Here is a 22,048-nt window from a genome sequence, read left to right on the forward strand (position 1 = left end):
GGAGAGGAAGGAGAGGAAGGAGAGGAAGGAGAGGAAGGAGAGGAAGGAGAGGAAGGGAGGAGAAAAAGGGGGGCTAGTCACCGTTATGTTATGTTTTTAATAAGAAAAACAAAACTGTAAGTATTTCTAAGACTTCACTACTTGACTTTACAAAGGACTGCTCTTCCAGGCAGGTTTAATACCCTTGATTTCTCAAGTGAAAAGCCATCAAGCTGCACACTTCTGAAAAACAATAGTCACATTTTGCACGTGCCCTGAAGAAGCACAATGCAGAACTTGGCTGGTAAATTCTCTGTTCACTGGGCCCACTTTCTCCAGAAGTTGCAGTTCTGGCTGATCTGTACCATGCAGGGTCCCAACATCTCCAGTCTCCATCCACAGGGACGGATGGCCTCTGGAGGAAAATGTGGAAGGTGGACATTCAGAAAAGGCAGTGAGGCTTGAGAACAGATGCATAAGAGAAGGGCTTCTTGGGCTGGAAGTCTGAGGATGGGGTTGGAAATGGATTGAGGAATGAAGGCGCTGGCTAGGAAAAGACACTGCTGGCCAAGGTTGGCTGAAATTGAGAGACAAAGGTTGCAGTAGATACGAATATGACAGAATAGAAAGAGGAAATGAGAGAGCTAAAAAGAAAAGCATATAGTACCTATGCCCTCTGAGGAACACTCCCAGTAATAAAGCCTGGGAGAGCTGGGGGTCGATACATCACTGGGGACATGCCCCCATCCTAACTAATGTTGATCCACAGAAGAGACAAGAAAGTGACAGCCAGAACTCGCTGTTTACCCTGTTAGCTCAATTGGCCAAGGTGGCTGTGGAGAGCTGAAATAACCAGAAATCGTGCTGATAGCATGTGTTGGGTTCATCAAATCAGCATAGGCTAGAATTTTGTATTTTTCCATTAATCATCTGGAAAATTCTGTGTGAATAGTTAGGTTAAAAGGATCTCATTTAAATAAAAAAATTCAATTTCTGCACAAAAGGGGACCAGACAAAGGTACACAGTTGTGGCATTTCCTAACCTTGCCTTTATTGCCTTCAGAAATTGTTTTTTAATATCCTTTTTGCATGTAATAAGTCGCTAGTAACAAGGATGACAAGAACTTCAGATGTTTCTCACCGATCCATTAAAATTATAAACAGTTCCCAAATTAATCCAGTATTCTAAGCAATTTAAACACAAAAATGCATGCATTCACAATACAGCAGCTGTAGCAAATTCTTGGCGTGTAAAATTCCTCAGTTTAAGACTGTTCTGCAATTCTCCACACCCTGTAAGTATCCACCCCTACAAGAGTCTGCTACAGGACTGCAAAGATTCAAATTGAGCATACTGATATTAATTACCAACTGCCAGACTCTGAGAAAAAGGAGGAAGAGGGTGCACGGTATGACTACCTTGTCACCCTGAGCTAAAAGGCACATCTTTTTCCCAGGGTGTCACTCTGCAGAAGGATGAGACTAAAGCCCTGAACATGAGCTGCCACATGGCAGCCAGGGCAGGGACACTGTGGTAACTCTCATTCTAAATTCTACATGCTTTATTTTTCAACTTAAGACTTGATATGTGAGGTTTCTTATTGAGTATATTCAGTTCCTGTATTTAAGTGTGACTCCCAAATCACTACTCAGGTTAAGAAGTCAGAGAAATACTTTTTGTATGAGTTTATATTGTATTTTACAATTTCTGCCATAAACTGATAAAATTGTCCAATTTGCAGGTAATAGTAAAAGACAAATAATGGATTTACACTTTGTGAAAGGCTCAACAGGTTATGAAGGCAGTTTTGCCTCACATCTGATGATGCAGACTGCTGATCACTCTGACAGGCAGGCTACTGATTTCCCACTGTGAGTGATCATACTCATTTAATACTTGAGTTTGTGGCCTACAATGAGAATTAGGTCATTTTTCATTTGAATATGTAGGTAGCTAATGGACAAAAAAGACTGCAAAGTTCAAATTCTTTCAGTTTTGGTGGCACCCTTTCCAAATCTTCACAGTGCAGAGATCTCAACACTTTTTGTGCAGTCAGTGGAAGCTAAGGGTAAGTGGTATCCTGTAAAATCAAGATGTTGTTTAGGTAACTAAGCATGAACTTGGGACTGCAATTTTTGGCACCTTCTTTCTGAAAATGTTGCCTTAGCTATGTTTTACACACGGGATCTGGCTCAGATGTCTTACATACATGGCACAAACTGATAAAATTTCACCAACAATGCCAAACTCATATATAGACAGACATTTTATGACCTGTACTTATAACATTACTTATAACATTTTAGGGCAGAGTAACAATAGTCATGGGAGGGGGAAGAAGGGAGAAAAAGCAAAAAGAAAAAAAGCAGGTGATTTTTAGCTAAAAATATTTTTTTTTACAGAACCTGTTAGATTTTAAGTTGATGGCATTTCTTTCAGAATGAGAATAATGTTTTCATTTCTACTAATCTGAAAAGGTATGTGCTTGCTTTACATTTCACAAAAGACCTTTACTTCAGACACTTAAATTTTTTTCAGTACTTTTCTGAATAATGAACTTCAGAGTATGTCTGGATTTACTGATGCCTAAAAACAATTCCGGAAACATACAATCAGTTTCTCTGTTTTTAAAACATTTTGATTATACAGAAACATTTTGATTTCCAGAATATTTTAAATGGGTTGTGACTACCTATGTCTACCAAAACCCATGGCATGATGATTCTTGGCTTCAGTAAAAGTTCAGTCAGGCCATAACTGAGTTGATATTTTCAGATATTAAATTAATTTTACTTTTTCTCTCTATTAGAAGGATTCAGCCTCATAGTTAGAAGGCAGATTTTCTGTATTTTTTCATCATCTTTTAGTAATTTATAGGAATCTACTTAAAAGTTGCTGTTTGTTTCATTTTTTAAGAAGTGAATTAAATTTATAGTTATTTAAACTAAAATATTTACATGGAGACAAAGTAGCTTAGGGCAATCTGGTCAGTGTTTAAACTAACACACTGTTCATACAAATAAAAAGATTAGCACTGAAATACGACCCTTAAGATTTTAAATTCTACAAATTAAAACAGCCTTTAGAAATACAATCCATTTTTTCTTCCTAAGATCATATAAGACAAGCACTGAGAAAAAGCTACAGTACAATAATAACATTATTATTATAAGATTTCAACATACTTGAATGGTCTTAGTCATCATTAATGCTTTTTTGTGATTGTAGCTCATGAAAAGTGCATTTTTTATTTATAAAAATGAAAAAAAGCTACGATTATTATTTGGTATTAAAATGTTACTTTATTGTGGCTTCTAAAAGATCAATTCCATGCAGTGCAATGCTCATTAGTGAAGGTTATTAAATGCTATATTACTGTGCATCTAGCAATATGTAATCTTATTATTATAATCTTATGCAGGCTTTACCTGACCCAGTAAAAGTGTCAAGCGATCCATCTCCAGTTGTTGTTGTTGTTTCATTGCTGTTCATGGGCTCTGTTTTGACTGCAAGAAGAGACACTACATAGAAGAATAAGTAGACATGAGATTTTACTTTTAAATTTATACCAGAATCCTCATGCCAGTCTCACTAGTGGTATTCCAGATATAATAAGCATGCAGTGCAACAGCTTCAACCTTTGCTCTACCACAGCACTGAGGCACTCTACCATCATTCTATCTGGAATGGCCATGCATTTATAGAGCTTTTCATCTGTGCATTTGGTTATCTATTGGCTTTAGCAACTGAACTATCTTCTGGGGAGATTTCATTCTAAATCTGATTGACTCCAACAATTCCCTAAGAGTACTGGAGAGGAAGGAGACATTAGCTGTCAAGGGATGTAGCACACCACAAAAATAGTTTTGCCTGATGAGTGAAACAATAATAATATGGTTTCATGGTCACGTGGAAGCAAATTACTTTCACAGTGCCAGCATTCTGCCTTTTCCCTTTCCCTTTTTTGGTATTTTTGAGGGGTTTTTTTTTTGTTTTTTTTTTGAACTCAGTCAACAAGCAATTTTCCATAAAAGAAGAGTGAAGTTTAAAATAAATATGTAAATAAATAAATAAAAACCAGTAACAAAAGAGTGGGGCACAAATGACAGCCCTGAGAAGTCAGCTTCTAATTCAGAGGTTACCAAACATTTCGGTCCACTGTGAAGTCAAAATATTTCTTACAGATCATCATGCACTCCTACCATCCAAGCCATAATGGAATGACTTACATGGCAATCCAGCTTCTAACAGACATTCGACTAGCAAATGCAGAAAACTCTGACACTGGCAAACCTGAACATGTTACCATCATTGCCTTGTGAAGGTCAGTTACGTATGCTCAGTCAAGAAACAGAGGCACTTCCAGAGGTGATTCAGGCCAAATTCAGCCTGAACTGTCCTCAGGGTTCATCATCCCCCTTGAAGTATGTCGAGGACACCATTTGAGCTAAACAAAGTATTTGGTTTTCTTATGAGAACAGTGGGCAGAATAGTACCTGCAGGACCACACTGCTATTCCTCCCCGTGTGACCACAATGAGGAGCTTAGGAATTTCACAGCTGTAAATACAGCCATTGGGTTCCCAGAACAGGTGAGCCCTGTGTGGATTACCTCTGCTGACACACCTAATTGCTTAACGGATCTTACTCCATTAGGTCATATGGGATGCTGCAGATGTTACAATTGCACAGTTGACCTGTGCTGAATTCAAAGGGATGTCTGGTTAGGTCAAGCATGGAAGATTTGAAATACTGGGATGTACTTATCTCTGTGATACAGAGGGTGCCTTGCAATATTGCCAGTGTACTGGTGTTAATGAAGCCAACCAACGCCTTCTTACACAAGTTACAGTTATGCTACAGTGGTGTCTTTCCTTTTACTGTCAAGATTAAAAAAATACTTGAACGTGTCTGTCTTTTAAATGTAGACTTCTTTCCATTATTTTTTCTCTTTAATAAAACTGACACACCCACTCTATTATCTCTGCTGGCAACAGCAGTAAATTCATTTGGCATGAAATCATCAGGAAAGAAATTTAGCCATATTTTTTCAAGCTGCTGTGCAGCCCTTGTCATTTTGCATTCCATTATTTTCTGATTTATAAAAAAAAGTGAAAAAATTACACAAATGAACAAAGTCCTTTGTAAGTGTAATCAATTGTTCCCATTTCTCTATTTAAGTGAGAAAGAGGTGCTTTTATTTTCAGTAAATCAGTAAAATACATAGCAGAAGAAAAAGGTAATTTACTGCAAAATAACAGTTGCCTTCATTATCTGTATGTTAGTATCTACAGATGTCTGCATATTTCTCAGAAGGAGAAAGACAAATCATACTATATTGGAAAGCATCTTATTTTCCACCTTAAAGATCTTTGGTCATGTTTTACTTCATAAACTGCATGTGTCTTTTCTCTGCACAGTGTGGACATTTACATACATGAAAAAACACTACATTTTAGTACCTTTAATACGTTCTATTCAAAAATATATTCCAGTATTGTCCATACTGAGCTACAAGCCTATGCTCAGTATTGCATCCAGAAGGACACTTCATTTTGTGCCCAACTTTTTTCTTTAACCAAAGCTTTAGTATCTAATTGAAATATTTACTTCATAGTTATGTGTATTTCTGGTTAATGCCAATTGCAGTGCACTTCCCTCAGCACAAATATTCACCATCCTTTTCTCTCCCTGTCGAGAAAAAAATGATCTAAAGCAAAATAAACCCTCTCATGTACTTAACTTGAGGAAAAACACTACATTGGCGCTGTTCTTTGTTGAAAAATACTTGTTGAAAGTATTTTTATGTGTTTGATTTTAAACAGTTCTACTTTGTTTCAGTCAGATTTTATCAACTTAAGAATATCATCAAGATCTTTCCTCAGTGTAGCTAGACATTTGGAGCATTAGCTTTATTTTTTTACAGTTGCATATCATTAAAACAAGAGGGGAAAAAAGCACTAAGCTAACTAAAAAAATAAAAGAACAATTTTAACATCAGATCAAAAAGCCAATAACAGTTAAAGCTGAAATCAAAACATAAGCTGACAACAAATCAAAATACAGAATCATCCCTAGGTTTCCTGACATGTGAGATAAAGCACTGCTGTAATACTACTAAGGCAACTGCTCAAGACATAGTGCAAAGATCAAGAGTTTGAGCCATCAATGTGAACGAATACTTTAATGTATATAAATGCAATATGCTGTTGTATATGTGTGGATTTAGTTTATTAAGTTCTGAAAAAGTAAAAATATAATGGAAAACAATCTCAGTCTGGAAATCCATTTGAGTGTTGCTGACAGCAAAAGACTGCAGATGATAACAGAGCAGGGCTACCCCGGTGGTTGGGGCTGGGGTACCACCACCAACCTCTACAAGGGCATACAGAAGAAACTGGAGTTGTGCAATCTCAAGTAGAGACAGCAGAAAGGAAAACTAATTCCCACCGTCAGCTATCTAACAGGAAGACAGAGAGGAGATGAAGAACAAGCTGTGCTCTTCTCAAAGGTGCTCTGTGTGAATGAATAGGAGGCAATAGACACAAGGGAAAAATCCAGTTAGACCTGAGGAAAATTCTTCACCCTGAGATTAGTCAGGCCCTAAGACAAGAGCCCAAAGAGGCTGTGTTGGCACAGCTGACCCCCAGGGATTGCTCTCAAACTTAATTGTGCCAAGACTAATTCAGACTACAACCCCCAACAGGCATCAGTTTCTACAATATAAGTTCTTCATGAAACAACAGGCCAACATGACTCTTACTCTGCCAACCTGTTCTCCTAAGTAACCTCTCTGAAAGTGAACACAGAGATTTTAGAGGTAGGAGATGCTAAGAGATTCTACTGCTATGCCCAAACCCAGATAAACACATGCAATAGGTCGGAGGCAATGAGAACTATTAGTGCAAAGAAGTGTGACTAAAAGCTCATTTTCTTCTGAGATTTTTCTTTTCTTCTGTTTTTAGGAAGCCAACAAGCTATGAAAGATGCACAGAAGACAGCAGCTGAATGCAGTACATCGCCTGTGGTGGCTGGCAGCCGCCTGGCAAGCTGAGGCTCAATATATAGCTGCGCTGCACTACGTCAGGGACAGCAGGAGACAGGGACCAGGTTGGGCAGAACACCTGAGATGAAGGATGGAGATGGCAGGCACATGGAGGAAGCCAAGCAGCAGCAGCCAAGGAAGCCCTGTAGCACACATATCTCAGGAAGGAATGGATAATGGTACATACACAACTCTATGCAGCTTAAGCACATACTATCCCATAAAGATAGATATAGTAGAAAGTACAGATACAGCACAGATTGGCCTCACTGTGACATATTCGACTAGAAGCAGAGATCTAAACATGCTACTGCCTATGGAAAATCAGCTTTCAGTTTGCACAAAAGGTGATGTGTCCTTAGTAACACAAGGACTTCCATAATACATTTGCTCACTACTAGTAATTAGTAGTTAAATCATTTATCTGAACATGCTAAACATTTAACTGAGGTGACAGACTAAATTAGACTTCTTTAAACTTAAATTCTTGAAACTCAACAGAGCATTCACAAGAAATCATGAAATCACAAAATCATAAAATCATAGAATCACAGAATGGTTGGGTTGGAAGGGGGATCTCAAAGCCCACCCAGCCCCAACCCCTGCTGTGGGCAGGGCTGCCCCCTACCAGCTCAGGCTGGCCAGGGCTCCATCCAGCCTGGCCTTGAGCGTCTCCAGGGCTGGGGCATCCACAGCTTCTCTGAGCAGCCTGCGCTACTGCCTCACCACCCTCTGAGTAAAGAATTTCCTCCTTCTTCCAATGCAAATCTCACGTCTTTTAGTTTAAAATCATTTCACCCTGACCTATCACCATCAGACTGTGTCTTATCACTATCAGCCTCCCTCCTGTTTATAAGCTCCCTGTAAGTACTGGAAGGCTGCAATGAGGGGGACAATGACCTCCCTCTCCCGGCTGGCCACCCCTCTTTTGATGCAGCCCAGGATACTGTTGGCCTTCCAGGCGACAAGCACACGCTGCTGGCTCATGTTCAGCTTTTCCTTAACCAGGACCCCACAAGTCCTTCTCTGCAGGGCTGCTCTCACTAATTTCTACCAGTCTATACACATATTTGGGATTGCCCTGGTCCAAGTGCAAAACCATTTACTCTAGTGTAAAATAGTTTTTCTGTGCTTTTCTGATTTTTTTTGTCTTTTTTTTTTTTATGAAATCTGTCCTGGAAATGGTAAATTAATCCTAATTTTATTTTTTGTTTGAAAAAGGATATTTTTGAGATCTTCCTAAATTTAGTCCAAATCTGCACAGCTTAAACACCTGAATAAAGGCTTGTGGAGAGTCACAGTGATGAACATTTACACAGTGATTAATCTCATATGCACTGCAACAATGCCACATACATAATTATTATTAATCATTGTAACTCATAACAATAACACACAGGAGAGGAAACTCATAAATGAAAACAGCAGCTTGGAAAATCTGGACAAACATTTGTGAAGAGAAAAGTTGCATAAGCTTTAATTAAAAGTGAAAGAAGTAGTAGTAGTAGATGTAATAGTAATTATGTCAAACTTGATTTGTGCTCAGGTAGTCATGTAATGTTGTACCTAAAAATTAGAGAAAAACAGATGAGCATTCTGTGCAAAATCTGTTACAATTCCAGAAATGCTGAACACTAGCAGTACTCAGCATGTTCATCAGCATGGGGCTCTCTCAGGCTCTCAGAGCATGTACATAGTTAAGCTAATTTTAAGTTAGCTAAAATACTCGCTTTTCTATTGTCTTTCAATGTATGGTAAGACCAACATATACTGCAACTTCCTTCCATTTTTCTGGCTGTGGGAAAGACCTTTGAGAAGAGGTGGAAGAAAAGGGGTGGAGAACAAAAAAAGTGTGGGAATGTTCAAACCACAGAACAAAAGAACAGAGCAAACCAAGAGATGTTACACAGCAGCCACAGAGACACATCACCACACACATGCACTGTACCAGGATCTCTCATACTTGTTGCAGAGGAGGGAGTACTGCAACTCAGCAACCAGTCTGCAGTATTTAAAACAGTCATGTTGTCTCCTGAGGACAGGAATGGTATAATGGTTCATTGTCTGAGTGTCTGTTCAATGTACATGAATATTCTTCAATGCAAGTAAGTGTTTTTACACTTTGAGCCAAGTCTCTTAACTGCACTGCATTGTTTTTATGAGCATTACTTTAACTGGTTTATTTATGCAAGTATAATATATAGGAGCATATAGGTATTAGTGTTCTTTAATGGTACGCTTGAAGTTTTTCCTTCTCTTTATACTGGAATTAGGATTCTATTAAAAATATAAATAGGTAGAACAGTAATAGTTCAGCCCTTTTCTGCAGGGTTCTATTCCCCTCATACGCACAAGCACTTTTTACTGACATTGACAGTTTTTTTCCTTTTTAAATGAGTGAATTAAATGCTTTACACTGTGGCCAGAAAGAACAAATTATAAAGTTTTTTTTGGGTGCCAACGTGTAATTTCCAAGAAAGAGGACTGAAACTATAGCTTGATACATATCTATGGTGCCACTCTCACAGACAATAATGGGGCCATGACTCTAGCTCCAAATTTGACATCCTTCCTCCCATTCCTGCATCTCAGCTATGGCAGAACCTATTATCTGAAAACATTTGGACATCTGTGTTGTAGCTGCATGGTAGTGCTGTGCATTTATTAATAGATACAGTGGTAAAAACCAGTAAATTTAGAGTTAAACCTAAAAATTGCTTCTTGACAAACTTTCATGACCTGCAAACAAATGAAATTAGCATGTTTATCATTTAAAAAAATTATTTAAGCCAGCAGCAGTGACAGTTTTGACGTACTTCTTTTGCTAGAGCTTTTAAATAAATCTACATGGATGTAGTTTAGGTTATAACTGTAAATTATAATTCAGCAATGAAGTATGAAGCTGAAAATGCAATCTATTTCAAGTTACCAACAGGTATAACAAAGCTGTTAAGACTTTGTTAAACCATTTCAAAACTTTCTTACTTTCACCTTTGTACAGTTCTACCTCTTCCTTCAATTAGTGCAAACTGGAAAAGTGTTGTTGGGATTAGTAGATGTACATTGGCATTTTGCATTTCTTTCTAGGTTTATACACATAAGGCTAAGAGCTAGCCCAAACTTTTTATGCACCATAAATGTCTTACACTTACCTCCTGTTCCATTTGTTGTAACTGATGTACTACTGAGATTAGGCTTATCCAGTTTAGAGCTACCCGGTGCATCACTGCTTCCAACAAGATTATGAGGACTTGCTAGATCTTGCATTTCCATAGACCTGTTAAATAAAGTGAGTGACAGTATATAAATATACTGGGGTTTTGTGGTACTATCTGTAGCAATCTACTTCGCTTTGAAAATTTGTAAGGTACCTAGATTAACAAATTGATACAGGTTCCTATAATTTGTTGTGAACAGCAACAACGCCAGTATTTTCCACTTTTCTTCCAGGTATTATGAATTAAATATCACTAGCTCCCAAAACTGTTCAAAGAGCTTTTAAAAGACATGCATGAGGCAGTGCATATGTACGTATATATATACACACACTTGCATACATATGTGGATGGATGTGAATGGATGGACAGATGGATAGCTGGATAAATGCATGAATGTGCATATTTCTTAGAAGAAAACAGAAAAATTAAGTGAAATTTCAGTCATTGCACAGCAAATCAGAAGTAGGACTTCTGCCTCCCATTATCTGTATTCCAACCACCTGTAGTCACTGAATTCATACTAAATCACAGCAAAGGAACATATAGATAAATGAACAGAGCTTTTACATAAATCTGAAAGATTCTTCACTCTGAAAAATGCATATATTCTAACTAGTTTATTTCTTCTTCTTTTCTTCTGAGTAATTTTTGTTTAAAAAAGCAATTATGTAGGAATAGACCACAATGGACTTCAGCATCTCAATTATACTGAGAGACTGTGGATGGCTTTCATTCAGTGACAACAGATCTGCCTTTCACAGACAAAGCAGAAAAGGAGTGGTTCTTGTTATACTGGTAACAGAAATCTAATTTGCAGTGTGTGCTTGCCTTTTCCTTGCTTCAATTATAAATTAATTACACAGATTTTTTTTCCCCCAAGAAACCTTTTTTCTATGTATAAGCAAAGTTGCCAGCCCATCTGCAATAGGAGAACCATTTACCATATGTTATACTGTAAAGCCCAACAGAAACATTGTCTTACAGAGTTGTAAAAGCCCACTTGCATTGTAGAAGATTGAGATGGCTAATAAGAGGGGGACAGTTGGGACCGTTCAGCAAGTACAACAACTCCTCTGTCTTCATATTCTGGCCAGAAAGTGCAGCGGCCAATTGTTAAGGCAAGACCCAGCATCCTAAGCATTTATTGCAAGTTTCACTTTGAAATTGCCGTCCATGCTCCCCACACTCTCCTCTGGGGGAAAAAAAAACCAACCAACCCATACTATCTTTGCATTAAATATGGGTATGCTGTCTGAATCTGATTTTGGTTTCTTCAAGATAAGAAAAGGAAAAAATTTCAGAATGAAATGTCTCCCATTTTGTGCTCCCAATTAATCTGATCTCCTGGATTGCCTCTCATTACATTCACTTACCCCAAGGCACAGATTTAGAGCTTTCATGTCTTGAATATCTTCCAGTTTAGGAAATACTACATTTCAACTGGGAAAACACACCAAGGCCTTATCCAAAGCCACATGAAGCCCAGGCAAAGAACTTCATTTACTCCAATAAACGCTTGAATCCAGCCTGAGATTCACCACTATGCCAATGGTAGGGCAGTTTTCCCAAGAGCAGACTGGATGAGGCAGGGTAAGTTGATATTGCAGGTCATGCATCAGCAGGTAAGAATTTTATTGCAATATTCACAGAAATGCAAAGGTATAAACTGAGATTTGAACTGCCTTGACCTAAATTTCATCATCTAATTGTATATGCATTTCCACACATCTGTCAGCAGCGCATTACAGTTATTGTCTACTGGAAATGTGATCAGTGTTAGATGAAATAAAATAGACTCAAGTGGTTTACTATTCCGTCAGTTTCTGTTTTGCAGTCTCTGCAAAAGGATAGCAGCTAAAGGGTAAAAAAAGTCTAGGAGTTTCCATCTTGTATGCATTTAAGGGAGCAGGAGAATGCTACACAACATAAATAATGTGTGTTTCATTGCATATACAGTTTAATACTGCCCACGTGTTCACTAACAGTGTTGTGATTTCCTGTTCCTGTATGATCAGCCCAGAGATGTTCACATTTACTTATTTTCTTGTTTAGCATGAAAACTACAGTGATTTCTTTCCAGACAGGTATTTATCGTGGTCACAGATATAAATGCTTCAGCTATATTTTATAAGCAAACTCATTGATTTATACAGCTACTATATGTAAGGACTATCCATATTAAGCACACTTCACACTCAAATCAGATTTAATCAGAAAAGCAAGTCCACTGATTTTCATTTGCTTGCCGAAAACATAAATTGATTATGTAAGAGGAATACTTGTTGTTCCACATCAGCATGAAACCTTTTGTGCAGAAAAGTATCATGTCTTATATTTGTTCTCTACATTCAGCATCTAGAAAAACGCATATACAAGACAAGCTCATTACTAATATTATTTTTAAAATAGTACATTTACACATAAACGTTTTATCTGGATAAGTAAAAGACATCTTGCACTTAAGAAAGTCTAAGAAAAGGATATCTAAAATGATGAAAAGGTTCACAAAACCACCTGTATACATTTATGCTTATCCTGGGTGCTCTAGCTTGTGTGAACAAATAAAGGGATTACTTTAATATATCCCTATGTGATATATTTATTGAAGTGCCCATTCCCTTCTGTGTAACAGATGTCATTCAATTCACCTTTCTGGATGCGTTTAGTTTACCTTTAGCCTAACAGTTTCTCGGAAAGATGTAACAGACCTACTCAAATCTTACAGTTTCAGTGAATAAAGGATTCAGGAAAAATGTTTAATAAAATGGATGAAATAATTCCAACATCTTGAATTCATTTTGTCAAACTAAATGTTTATCAGAGTTCTGCTTTCACTGACTTAATGAGAAGCAGGTTTGGGTTCAATATGTTTTCTTGCACTAAAAGTTAAAAAGGGAGATCTCTGAAGGACCAATTAATACTTCTAAATTTATGCAGTTATTTATGAAAGATTTATTTTCTAGGAGGGACACTGTGTTTCAATTTAGGCAAAGTAAAGTCCGTTGTTAAGTCTGCTTTACAAAATACACTGTAAAGTTTTTTTTTTCCTTTTTCTCTGCTAGGCATTTAATTAAAGCTTGAGCTTTGGATTACCCAATCTTTAATTGTCTCAGACTACATCTCAAAGAAATTAAGTAAAATGTTAAATTGTATTGAAAGATAAATTTTGGAAGGAAATGCATTGCTTTGCTACATATTTTAAATTCCTGATTGTTGGAAGACTGCTAATATGACTGCTAGCTTCTAAGCAGAAACATGAAATCTGGCAAGATGAATTTGTCTTTTACTATGCTTTGGCTATGCTTTAAGTCTTTGAAAATTGGTATTTGCACATGCTTAGCGGATCATTTCAGGGGCTTACTGGAAAAGTCTCTAAAACATCCCGTTTGCACAGAACAGCCTCTCAGAACTCCACGCACTTCAACTCCAGCCTGAACATGGACAGTCCCAACAAATGGAATTGGGTTTGCACCAAGATGGCTGTATGTGAATCCTGGCCGCCAGGTAGAGCACATTTTGTTTCCAAATAAATAAATTTTCCCATCTGTCCCTATAATGGCAGCTGAACAGAACCTGCAGTAGATCCTGGACCACTGGAGGATACAGCCAAGCATCATAAGCTAACCTAGCATAAGAAGTTGTCAGCATGGCTAATTATGCTTGCCCAGTTTCACAACTGCATTTCTGTATAGTTTCTGTGCAGTTTTATAACAGGTTCAAGCCTTGCTTCTAAGGTTCTGTTTTTTTTTCTGACTCCTTTCACAACTCAAAACTTAATTGCTCATTCGTGAATTCTACAAGCAGATCATAGGTAGGTAATTTTCTTCTTTATAGAGATACCATTTTAAAATGTAAACTTTTTGCTATATAATTTATTTTTACTATATTTCAAAGTGTTTTCTACTAACAACTTTGAAAGTATGAAATAGTTTATCAGAGATCTATAAAAGAATATATATTTATATGTGAAAACAAAGTGCTTTACACCCTAGATGAACATTTTGCAAATTTGAGATAAAAGGGAATTGAAAGACTATTTAGAATGGAATAATTTAATTTAGTTTCTAAACTAGGAAGAACAGAAAGCATTTAAAAGCATTTTTCTTTTCAAAATTCCTAAAAAGGAAATTCTCTACATAATTTTCTTTAGCAGAAACGTTACTAAACTTCACTGTGGCAAAATACGCATTATCTGTTTTTGGGGGGCATTAGTTTTCACTTTTTTCTTACATCCCTCCTGTTGTACCCCCATTTCCTACATACCATTCTTCATTTCCTGAATATGCCAAACATTCTCACAGAAACCTGGAGCCTTGGCCAATTAAGATGTCAGCTACCTTGGAGCTTCTAAAATTAAACAAACCAGGATTTCCCCTTTATTTAACATTAACTTCTAGAGCAGTATGAATGTTGGGTAGCTCATCTAAATCTGTTTCCTACTGTTGTCAGGTCAGCTTTCTCACCAACTGCATAGTTTGAAGACAAAAAACTTTTCAACACCAAGGATTTCTGCAAGTATTTTAACACAACAAGCAGACTAAGAACAATCCCCAAGCACCTAACATTTCTAAGTATTACACTAATACTAAAATGGAGATTAGCAGTTTCTTTTCCTGGTGTTTTTACTCTGCGTATGGCACTTTTGCCACTGTAAAAAGTAAGGACGAAGCAGCAAAACTGATGATATAAACTTGCTCCATTGGGATAACTGCCTCTCTTGTTTTTGCAGGCTCATCAATGCCTGTTTTGTACCTTTTCAAGCTCAAGAGATGGCCAAAATATCACATCTTCTGCTATTCTAGGCAGTCTCACAAAATCATACAAGTTCTGGGAGTGTGCCAGAGAGTTAAAAACAAATAATGCTGCTGGACACTAGAAAGAGTTCCTTTCCACTCCCCTTGAGGCCTCATTTCTTAACCTGTGAAGTGATCTGATACAGTACTAAGAAGCAGTAAAAAATGTCACTCTATACTGATAAAACCAGCAAATGTTCTTCAGGCTTTTATTGTATTACTCTCATTTTAACAGTTGAGAAAACAAATGATAAACTTTTTGCAACTATTTGGGGATGGAAGGTGAATTTGTGCTACATAATTTCTATTTGTTATTGTTTGGCAATTAGGGTATCAACTTCCATGTTTAAAAAAGTAAGAGGAAAAAGCAAAACCAATGCCACACTGATATTCCAAAAAATACTTATCCTCCGCCAATCTGTAACCAATGTCAGATAAAGTAGTACAGGGAGGAAATTTCAGTGAAATGAAGAACAAAGTTAGCATTTCTGCATATTAATAAATAGTACGTAGTTAATAAATGATAAAAATGCCATGGCCTTTAGCTTTATAGAAGTGTAACTGTACAGTAAAGACTGCACTAGGTTCTTATAAATATGGATGATTCATTACAAACTTGAATATCGTTGTGCAGCTGCCCAGTGCATGAATTCAAGCTCTCAAGGAAATAAACTCTACTTAGGCATTGCAATAACAGCACTGCAGAGAGGATCCCTCTCATACAAATAGACTATAATTTGAAAAAAATATCAGAATTGCTCAATTTTGTATTATAGCTTTTTAGATCTCAACAATACTGCTTATCTGGCAGGAGATGGGACTCCTCCAGTGATCCTTTGGGGCATAAAGTGGCCCTAGCTGTGATTGTATCTCAGTCTTCCTTTCAGGCCTATTGTCTTTCTCTTGGCTATTTAAGCTCTAATTCCAGGAGAAAAAACCTCATGCAGACAGTATTACTTTACAGGAGATGTCTGCCAGGCAGCCAGTGTCAGTGTTCAGGCTGTGCTTGGTGCAGAGGACCGCGAGCAAACAGGTTCAGTGACAAAGGCAACCATTGTAGTGTGTCTCAGGACATCATTTACAGCAAGAGAAAAAGAATGTTTCTTTGAGAAGCACTGCCACTTCTTCCCCAGTTCCCCCTGCCCAATTCCCCAGTTACACTTCTGCTCTTGCAATCCGTTTTTGGCTCTGAGCCACCCTGGGACTCTGTGCTTCCTGACAGCCAGGTGTCAGGTGTTTTTTGTCTTCATTTCAAATGCCAAAGGTCATAGCTTTCGTTAGTCTAAGATATGGCTTTTGCTATAGTAATATGCAGAAGCTGTTCTACCAAAAGGGTATATAGATATGTTCTCAATCAGTCTAGTGAAAAAATATGGCAGAACTCTATGAACAACAACTGCTTCCAAATTTTACTTTTGGAGGAAAAGAAAAACTGCCACTTTCTTCTTCTGTGTGAGGAATAAACTGAAAGTGAAAAGGTTAGGATTTCTCTGGTACTGCCAAAGCATACTAATAAATTTAGAAGGCTCAGATTTTTGTGCTGCATAATTACTGAAAACTGTTAATTGCTTGAGAGTCAGAAACAGCAGTCTCCCTGCTCCTGATCAACAGAGATGTCATTTAATGGTTTCCAGCAAACCACACAAAACTTTCTATTCTTGTGCAACTGAGTTGGCTTCAAATCCACATCAAAGTATTTTCTCACTCCCTTCTGACTTTTGCTTGAGATCAGTGTCATTCCCTTGACGCAATGAACAAAAAATGTAAAATTAATTTTGATTTCCACACTTGTGAATATACCACAGAATATTTTCTAGGAAATACTTCTTCCACTGGTTTCTTTCACTGGGCACGCTGTCCATTTGTCCAGTGCCAAAAAGTATTCAAATGAAACATTCTAATAAAAATCAAGTGAACTCTGGGAACAAAAAAAAATTACTGATTTATTTACTTCAGAATAAACTCAAGAGTTTTATTCACTTATAAAACACAGGTTCACACTAACACAAACAGGCAGACTGTCACTGTTTTGGCAGATAACAGGAAATCTCTTCTCTGTGTGTTCCCACTCCATTCTACCCCCCCAGCCTGCAGTCTGGGATTGGTTTGGTTTGATGAAGGCAGATGACAGTTTCATATGGGAAAGTTTTATTTTCTGATGCAATAAATGGACGCTTGCAGAAAAAAAAAAAATGTATGCAGAGCAATAACTTCTGTCCAGCTGGATTCCACCTTTCAAGATTTCTTTCCTGGGCTATATGAATGTGACTGTCACAGGTTTGATGTCACGCATTAGTTCAGGGTCTATATTCCAGGCATTGGAGAATGTATCTGGCAAGAGGTAATGTGGCATCTGAACAGAGATTTCCTATCTTCTCCTAGAAAAAGGCAACTAGTTGGAGAAAATCACTCTAGGAGACAGGCAGAAAATACCTCAGTTGGTAGGTAGTGTGGACCAGAGGTTGTTCTCTGGATTAAGGATATGAGGGGGAGTAGCTGAGAGAAGGACAGCAAGCCACACTTTCTTGATCTGCATTCAGCCTGGCCCATCTTGACCAGCTGGCATATACCAAGCCTACGTCTCACACAGTCTTAGCAATTTCACGGTACCAGTGTTCCCATACCACAGCCCTGGCTCACGCAGGACATGGTTAACATCCTGCCACAAGCTTAGCCATACAGCCCACAGGCTGGTTTATGCAATCCTAGTCCCAGTGTGAACAGAAAATACAGAAAGGTACGCAGGAGGTTAAACTCATGTTTAACCTACTGCTTTAAAAAAAGGTGACTAAAGTAGGTTTTGAAGTTGTTATGTGAGTATTTAAATAAATCAAAAGCGATAATGACACTGCAGTTCCACAGGGAGCTGTCAAGTATCCAGCTTACATGAAATACAGACTACCAGCTTACAGATACGTGAGATCTATATACCGGTCTTTGGATCACAGGGCCACGTTTTCAAAGAGCAGTTCACCCAGCAGCTCCCTTTTCCACTTCTGATCACTTCCAGATGTGATTGGTGCTTAAGATCCCTGTGGTTCTAACAACATGATGATCTGTGCCATAAACAAATAACAAACACTTCTGAGGAGATGGCTAACACACAATCAGCAAGACTGTGGCCACCCCTGTACCATAACTTCGGTAGCACAACTGGTCGGAATGACTTTGGCCTTTCCTACATCTCCAGCTGGTGATCAGGTCCTGAGGATCAGTCAACAACATGGATGACTGCAGGATCTTGCTTAGTCTTCAGGGTTTTTAAAGTTTAATTTCAGCAACAAAGACCATTTCTCAATATACTGAGGAACGTGCATGTACATAACTGACAGTCAGGTCTGCCAGCCTGTGCCTTGTAAGAAATGGCCTTCAAAGTTATTTACTGCGCGGGATTTCAAAGCATCTCAGGGAAAACATCTCTCACTGTGTGACAGCATGACTTTAACTGAAAGAGTGAGAGGACTGCCTGGGTCCAGATATTGGTGCCTGGTCTGTATCTAAAATATTAATTACAACACAAAAATAATGCCAGATTTATTCACATACAATACTTAAGTAAATCTAAAACTGGGAAATCAGAGACGAGAGGCTGGTCCTGTTGAAATTGCTGCAAATTTTGCAATTGGCTTCAGTGAAGCCTGAACAGCATGATATAAACATTAACTCACATTTTCATAACAAAAGAGCAGAGGGTGGGTTGTGTCTCTGACTCCCTGTTGAAATATCTGTTATGTTTCAAACTAGTGATTGAAACACTTGGTTCTTTGTCAGGGTTTGCCCAAGGGAAAGAAACACTTTCAGGTGTGCAGTACTGGAGTGATCATACCTAATTTCAATGTAATTTCTTTAGCCACCAGTACAGGGGCCAGCAAGAACTCCATCCGTCTCCAGGAAGGATGATCATTGACTGGGAGATGTCAAAAACATTGTCAAAAATGTGCTCAATTCAAACTTCACATTTTAATACAAACATTCCGAATACTGGAAATCCTAACACATCTGACTTTTAACAGTGCAGTACCCCTTCCAAAATTAAAACTGATCTAAACCTTGGCTCCCAATATAAAATTTCTGTAGTTTACCTCATGTGGAGCACAATATGTTTGGCTCCAAAACATTTTGTGTCAAAAATAAGTATTTCTCTTCTCTAATTGCAGACACAACAACATTCTAGGTTTAGAATATAAAATAAATAAATGCAAGTTTCTCATGGCCTGATGTTTTATCTGTCTCACTGTTTAATTATTGCTATTAAGTAATAAAGTGTAGATACGCATAACTGTTCCGGATGGCAAGGTACGTTGGATGCACTGCACACATCCCTTTTCATTTTGTCCTGAAGATGATGTCCTGATAAATGCAGTCATGCTGGCTGACCCTTACAAATATTATTTAATGATTACATTTCATTTCACTTCGCTGTTTGATTTCCCCAAGTCATTTTACAATTTGAGGCCTAGAGAGCATACAGTTTTTAATTTGGGGTGAAGTAGGCGTTTATTCTGAGAGTCAATAAATATTGACTGTAGCTGGGGATTCTAGGGCACAATTCCTTCCACATTATCCTCTGGAGCTATAAGAAGGGGCAGGTACAGCTACAAACTGGGAACGCTCAGCTCAGCTCAGACTTGACACTGACAGGCGAGCTGCAGTGGGGGATACCTGCCTGTCCGTGCAGGCATGGGACATGGGCAAGGACCCAGCAGTGGCTCCAAATACTCCATATTCTCCTCCCTCCCCCCCACACACACACCTTGCAGAACCAAAAACCAGCGCGTCTGATGAAAAATGTAGAAGATGTGGCTCTCCTTTATACCTGTGTTTGCTAAACAAAAAACAATATGAACTCAGCAGGACTTGTGACATAGCATTCTGCCTTCAAAAATTAGTATCTACTCACTTCTGTCAAAGTCCTGAGGGAAAAAAGGAGTATGATGAAACAAACTCTATGGGGGTGTTGGTTTTTAAGTTCATGTGCTTCGACACTGCAGACTTCCTGGGGCTAAGACTCTAACATTACCACACATAGCACAGATTGGCCAGTGGTCATGGACCTGATTAACGAGACAGAGCATGCAAGCAGAAGATGTTAATATTAACATGACTGATGTTCTTAATCCAATGCTTTTGTTTTTCAGTAAATTTTAAAATGTTAATGTTCTGAAACATAGTAGTATAATGAAACCCTAAGGGAGACGAGTATGCTCCTCTAATATTATTTTGAGACAGTTGTGAAAAGCACTGCATTATTTTGCATAGAGCTTTTTTTTTCTGTTTAATTCAATATATATAATTAGAAGGAAAATAAGATAAAAGCCTGAAATAACATGGGAATAAAAAGTGATCTTATGTCCAGTCACCTGCCAATTACTTCTACACTGAAAAGCAAAAAAAAAGAAAAAATTCTAAAAACTGTAAACATTCAGGGACCAGAGATTCTGCTGTAAATTGAAATATAACTAAAATGAAATTTAGTAAAGAACATGCTTTCCCTTTCTGCCCTCTTCTGTGCTCGAGCCACACAAAAAATAATTCTGCTAAAAAGTCAATCCATGGAATTCTTTATTTTTGGGGGGACTGTGTATGCTTTTTTCTACAGAACTGCCAACATACCTTCCTACAGACTTGCTGCCTGCACTCCTGGGCCTCTCTTAAATGCAGAGAAGAATCCCCTGTGAATTAGATTGAGGCCATCATACTCATTTTCACATTTAACCAAATCCAGATTTGAATTTAGGTTTTTTCAAAGGTGGAAGGCTAGTGGAAGACAAGTATATTTCATCCTTCAAGGGGAGGCAAAGTTACCTCTGCTCTAAAAATGACCTAAAGCAATTCCCACAGAAATTTGACAAAAATACAGACTCAGATCACAGTAAATTATATCACTTGGCAGCCAACTGGAGAACTAAGTCCAGAATTGCCAAAAAAACTCAAGACACACATTTGGATATATGGAAAGCTTTGAGATTTCTAACAGAAAGGAGCATACACAAGCACCATTTGAGACTCATAAAGAACCTTATCAGTTTGAATGGAGTGTGTAAATTCTAAGGATCAAATGAAAGTTTTTTTGTGTGTGTGTATATGTGTTTTTAAATAAAAGTATTCAATAGAAGAAGATAGAACAGACAGACCATCTGCAGTGTAACCACATAAAAGACCCCTGGGCAAATCCAACCCATTAGCAGAAGTGCTTGACAAATCTGCCAAAGAGCCAGATGCTGTTTATGGAGGAGACTCTTTCCCTCCTTGTCATCCGGATGCTCTGACTTCTGTTCCCAGAGGGGAACAGTGATGAATGGTGCTCAGCTTAAACCGTGTGCAAAGAGAACTGAAGTACAGGACTTAGGCTATCTCAAAATAAATAGACAAGTCCAAGCCTGAAATAGTATAAGAAAAACATTTTGAACACATATATAAGCCATGTGTGCAACATGCAGATGCTAGAAAACAGAAAGCAAACTTGCACTTAGTATATTTCCAAGTGGACTTTTTATATGGATTTTTTTTGTTTGTTTGTTCTGCTGACGTCCTAACATTTTTTTTTTCCTAAGGACTGATTAGGATCTAGTAGGATGGCAAAGAGGTGATTTGGGGCACATGAAATGCTAGCACAGCATGCTAACTGCATGGTATTAGTTAAGTACTTACAGAATGTACAGACTGACTGATGGTATTTAAAATGTGTCTGAAGAGGCTGTGAAATATTAAGCCAAAAATTACACTTGAAAACAATTGAAAAAAAAAGTGATTTAATTACGTAACAGCCTGCATCAATCTCTGAATAGGAATTTGGATCTAGCTGGCCAATTTTTTGATGTCTGCATTCTTGCAAGGATCTCTTCAGCTGGATTTGAAGTGTAAAGCAGGTCGAACTAAATACTTTTATGATTCATACTAACCAATGGTAAAACATGTTTGGATTATCTAAGAGGTCAAAGAAGGTGGAACAGTGTCTGAATTAGTTCTCCTGTCTATTGCTATAATGTGATATGACAGAGCAAAAAACAGAC

At 37.9% G+C, this 22,048-nt stretch overlaps 1 protein-coding gene across 13 annotated transcripts in view; it reads right to left on the minus strand.

Annotated features, from left to right (window-relative positions):
* Positions 1-22,048, minus strand: part of EYA4 (EYA transcriptional coactivator and phosphatase 4) — a 159,036-nt gene that overhangs the window by 43,645 nt on the left and 93,343 nt on the right. For 11 of the 13 annotated variants that reach the window (XR_002437155.1, XM_021392493.1, XM_021392492.1 and 8 more), the window contains 2 exons: positions 10,177-10,301; positions 3,409-3,501 (listed from right to left, as the gene is read on the minus strand). Coding sequence is in view for 12 of the 13 variants with exons in the window: in XM_021392493.1 (XP_021248168.1) it covers positions 3,409-3,501; positions 10,177-10,301 (218 nt within the window). In the remaining variant the exon portion in view is untranslated. The remainder of the gene's footprint in view (positions 1-3,408; positions 3,502-10,176; positions 10,302-22,048) is intronic. The other 2 variants (XM_021392498.1, XM_021392491.1) reach the window with 1 other exon arrangement.

The sequence above is a fragment of the Numida meleagris genome, chromosome 3 (assembly GCF_002078875.1).
Source record: "Numida meleagris isolate 19003 breed g44 Domestic line chromosome 3, NumMel1.0, whole genome shotgun sequence".
NCBI classification, from domain to species: Eukaryota; Metazoa; Chordata; class Aves; order Galliformes; family Numididae; genus Numida; species Numida meleagris.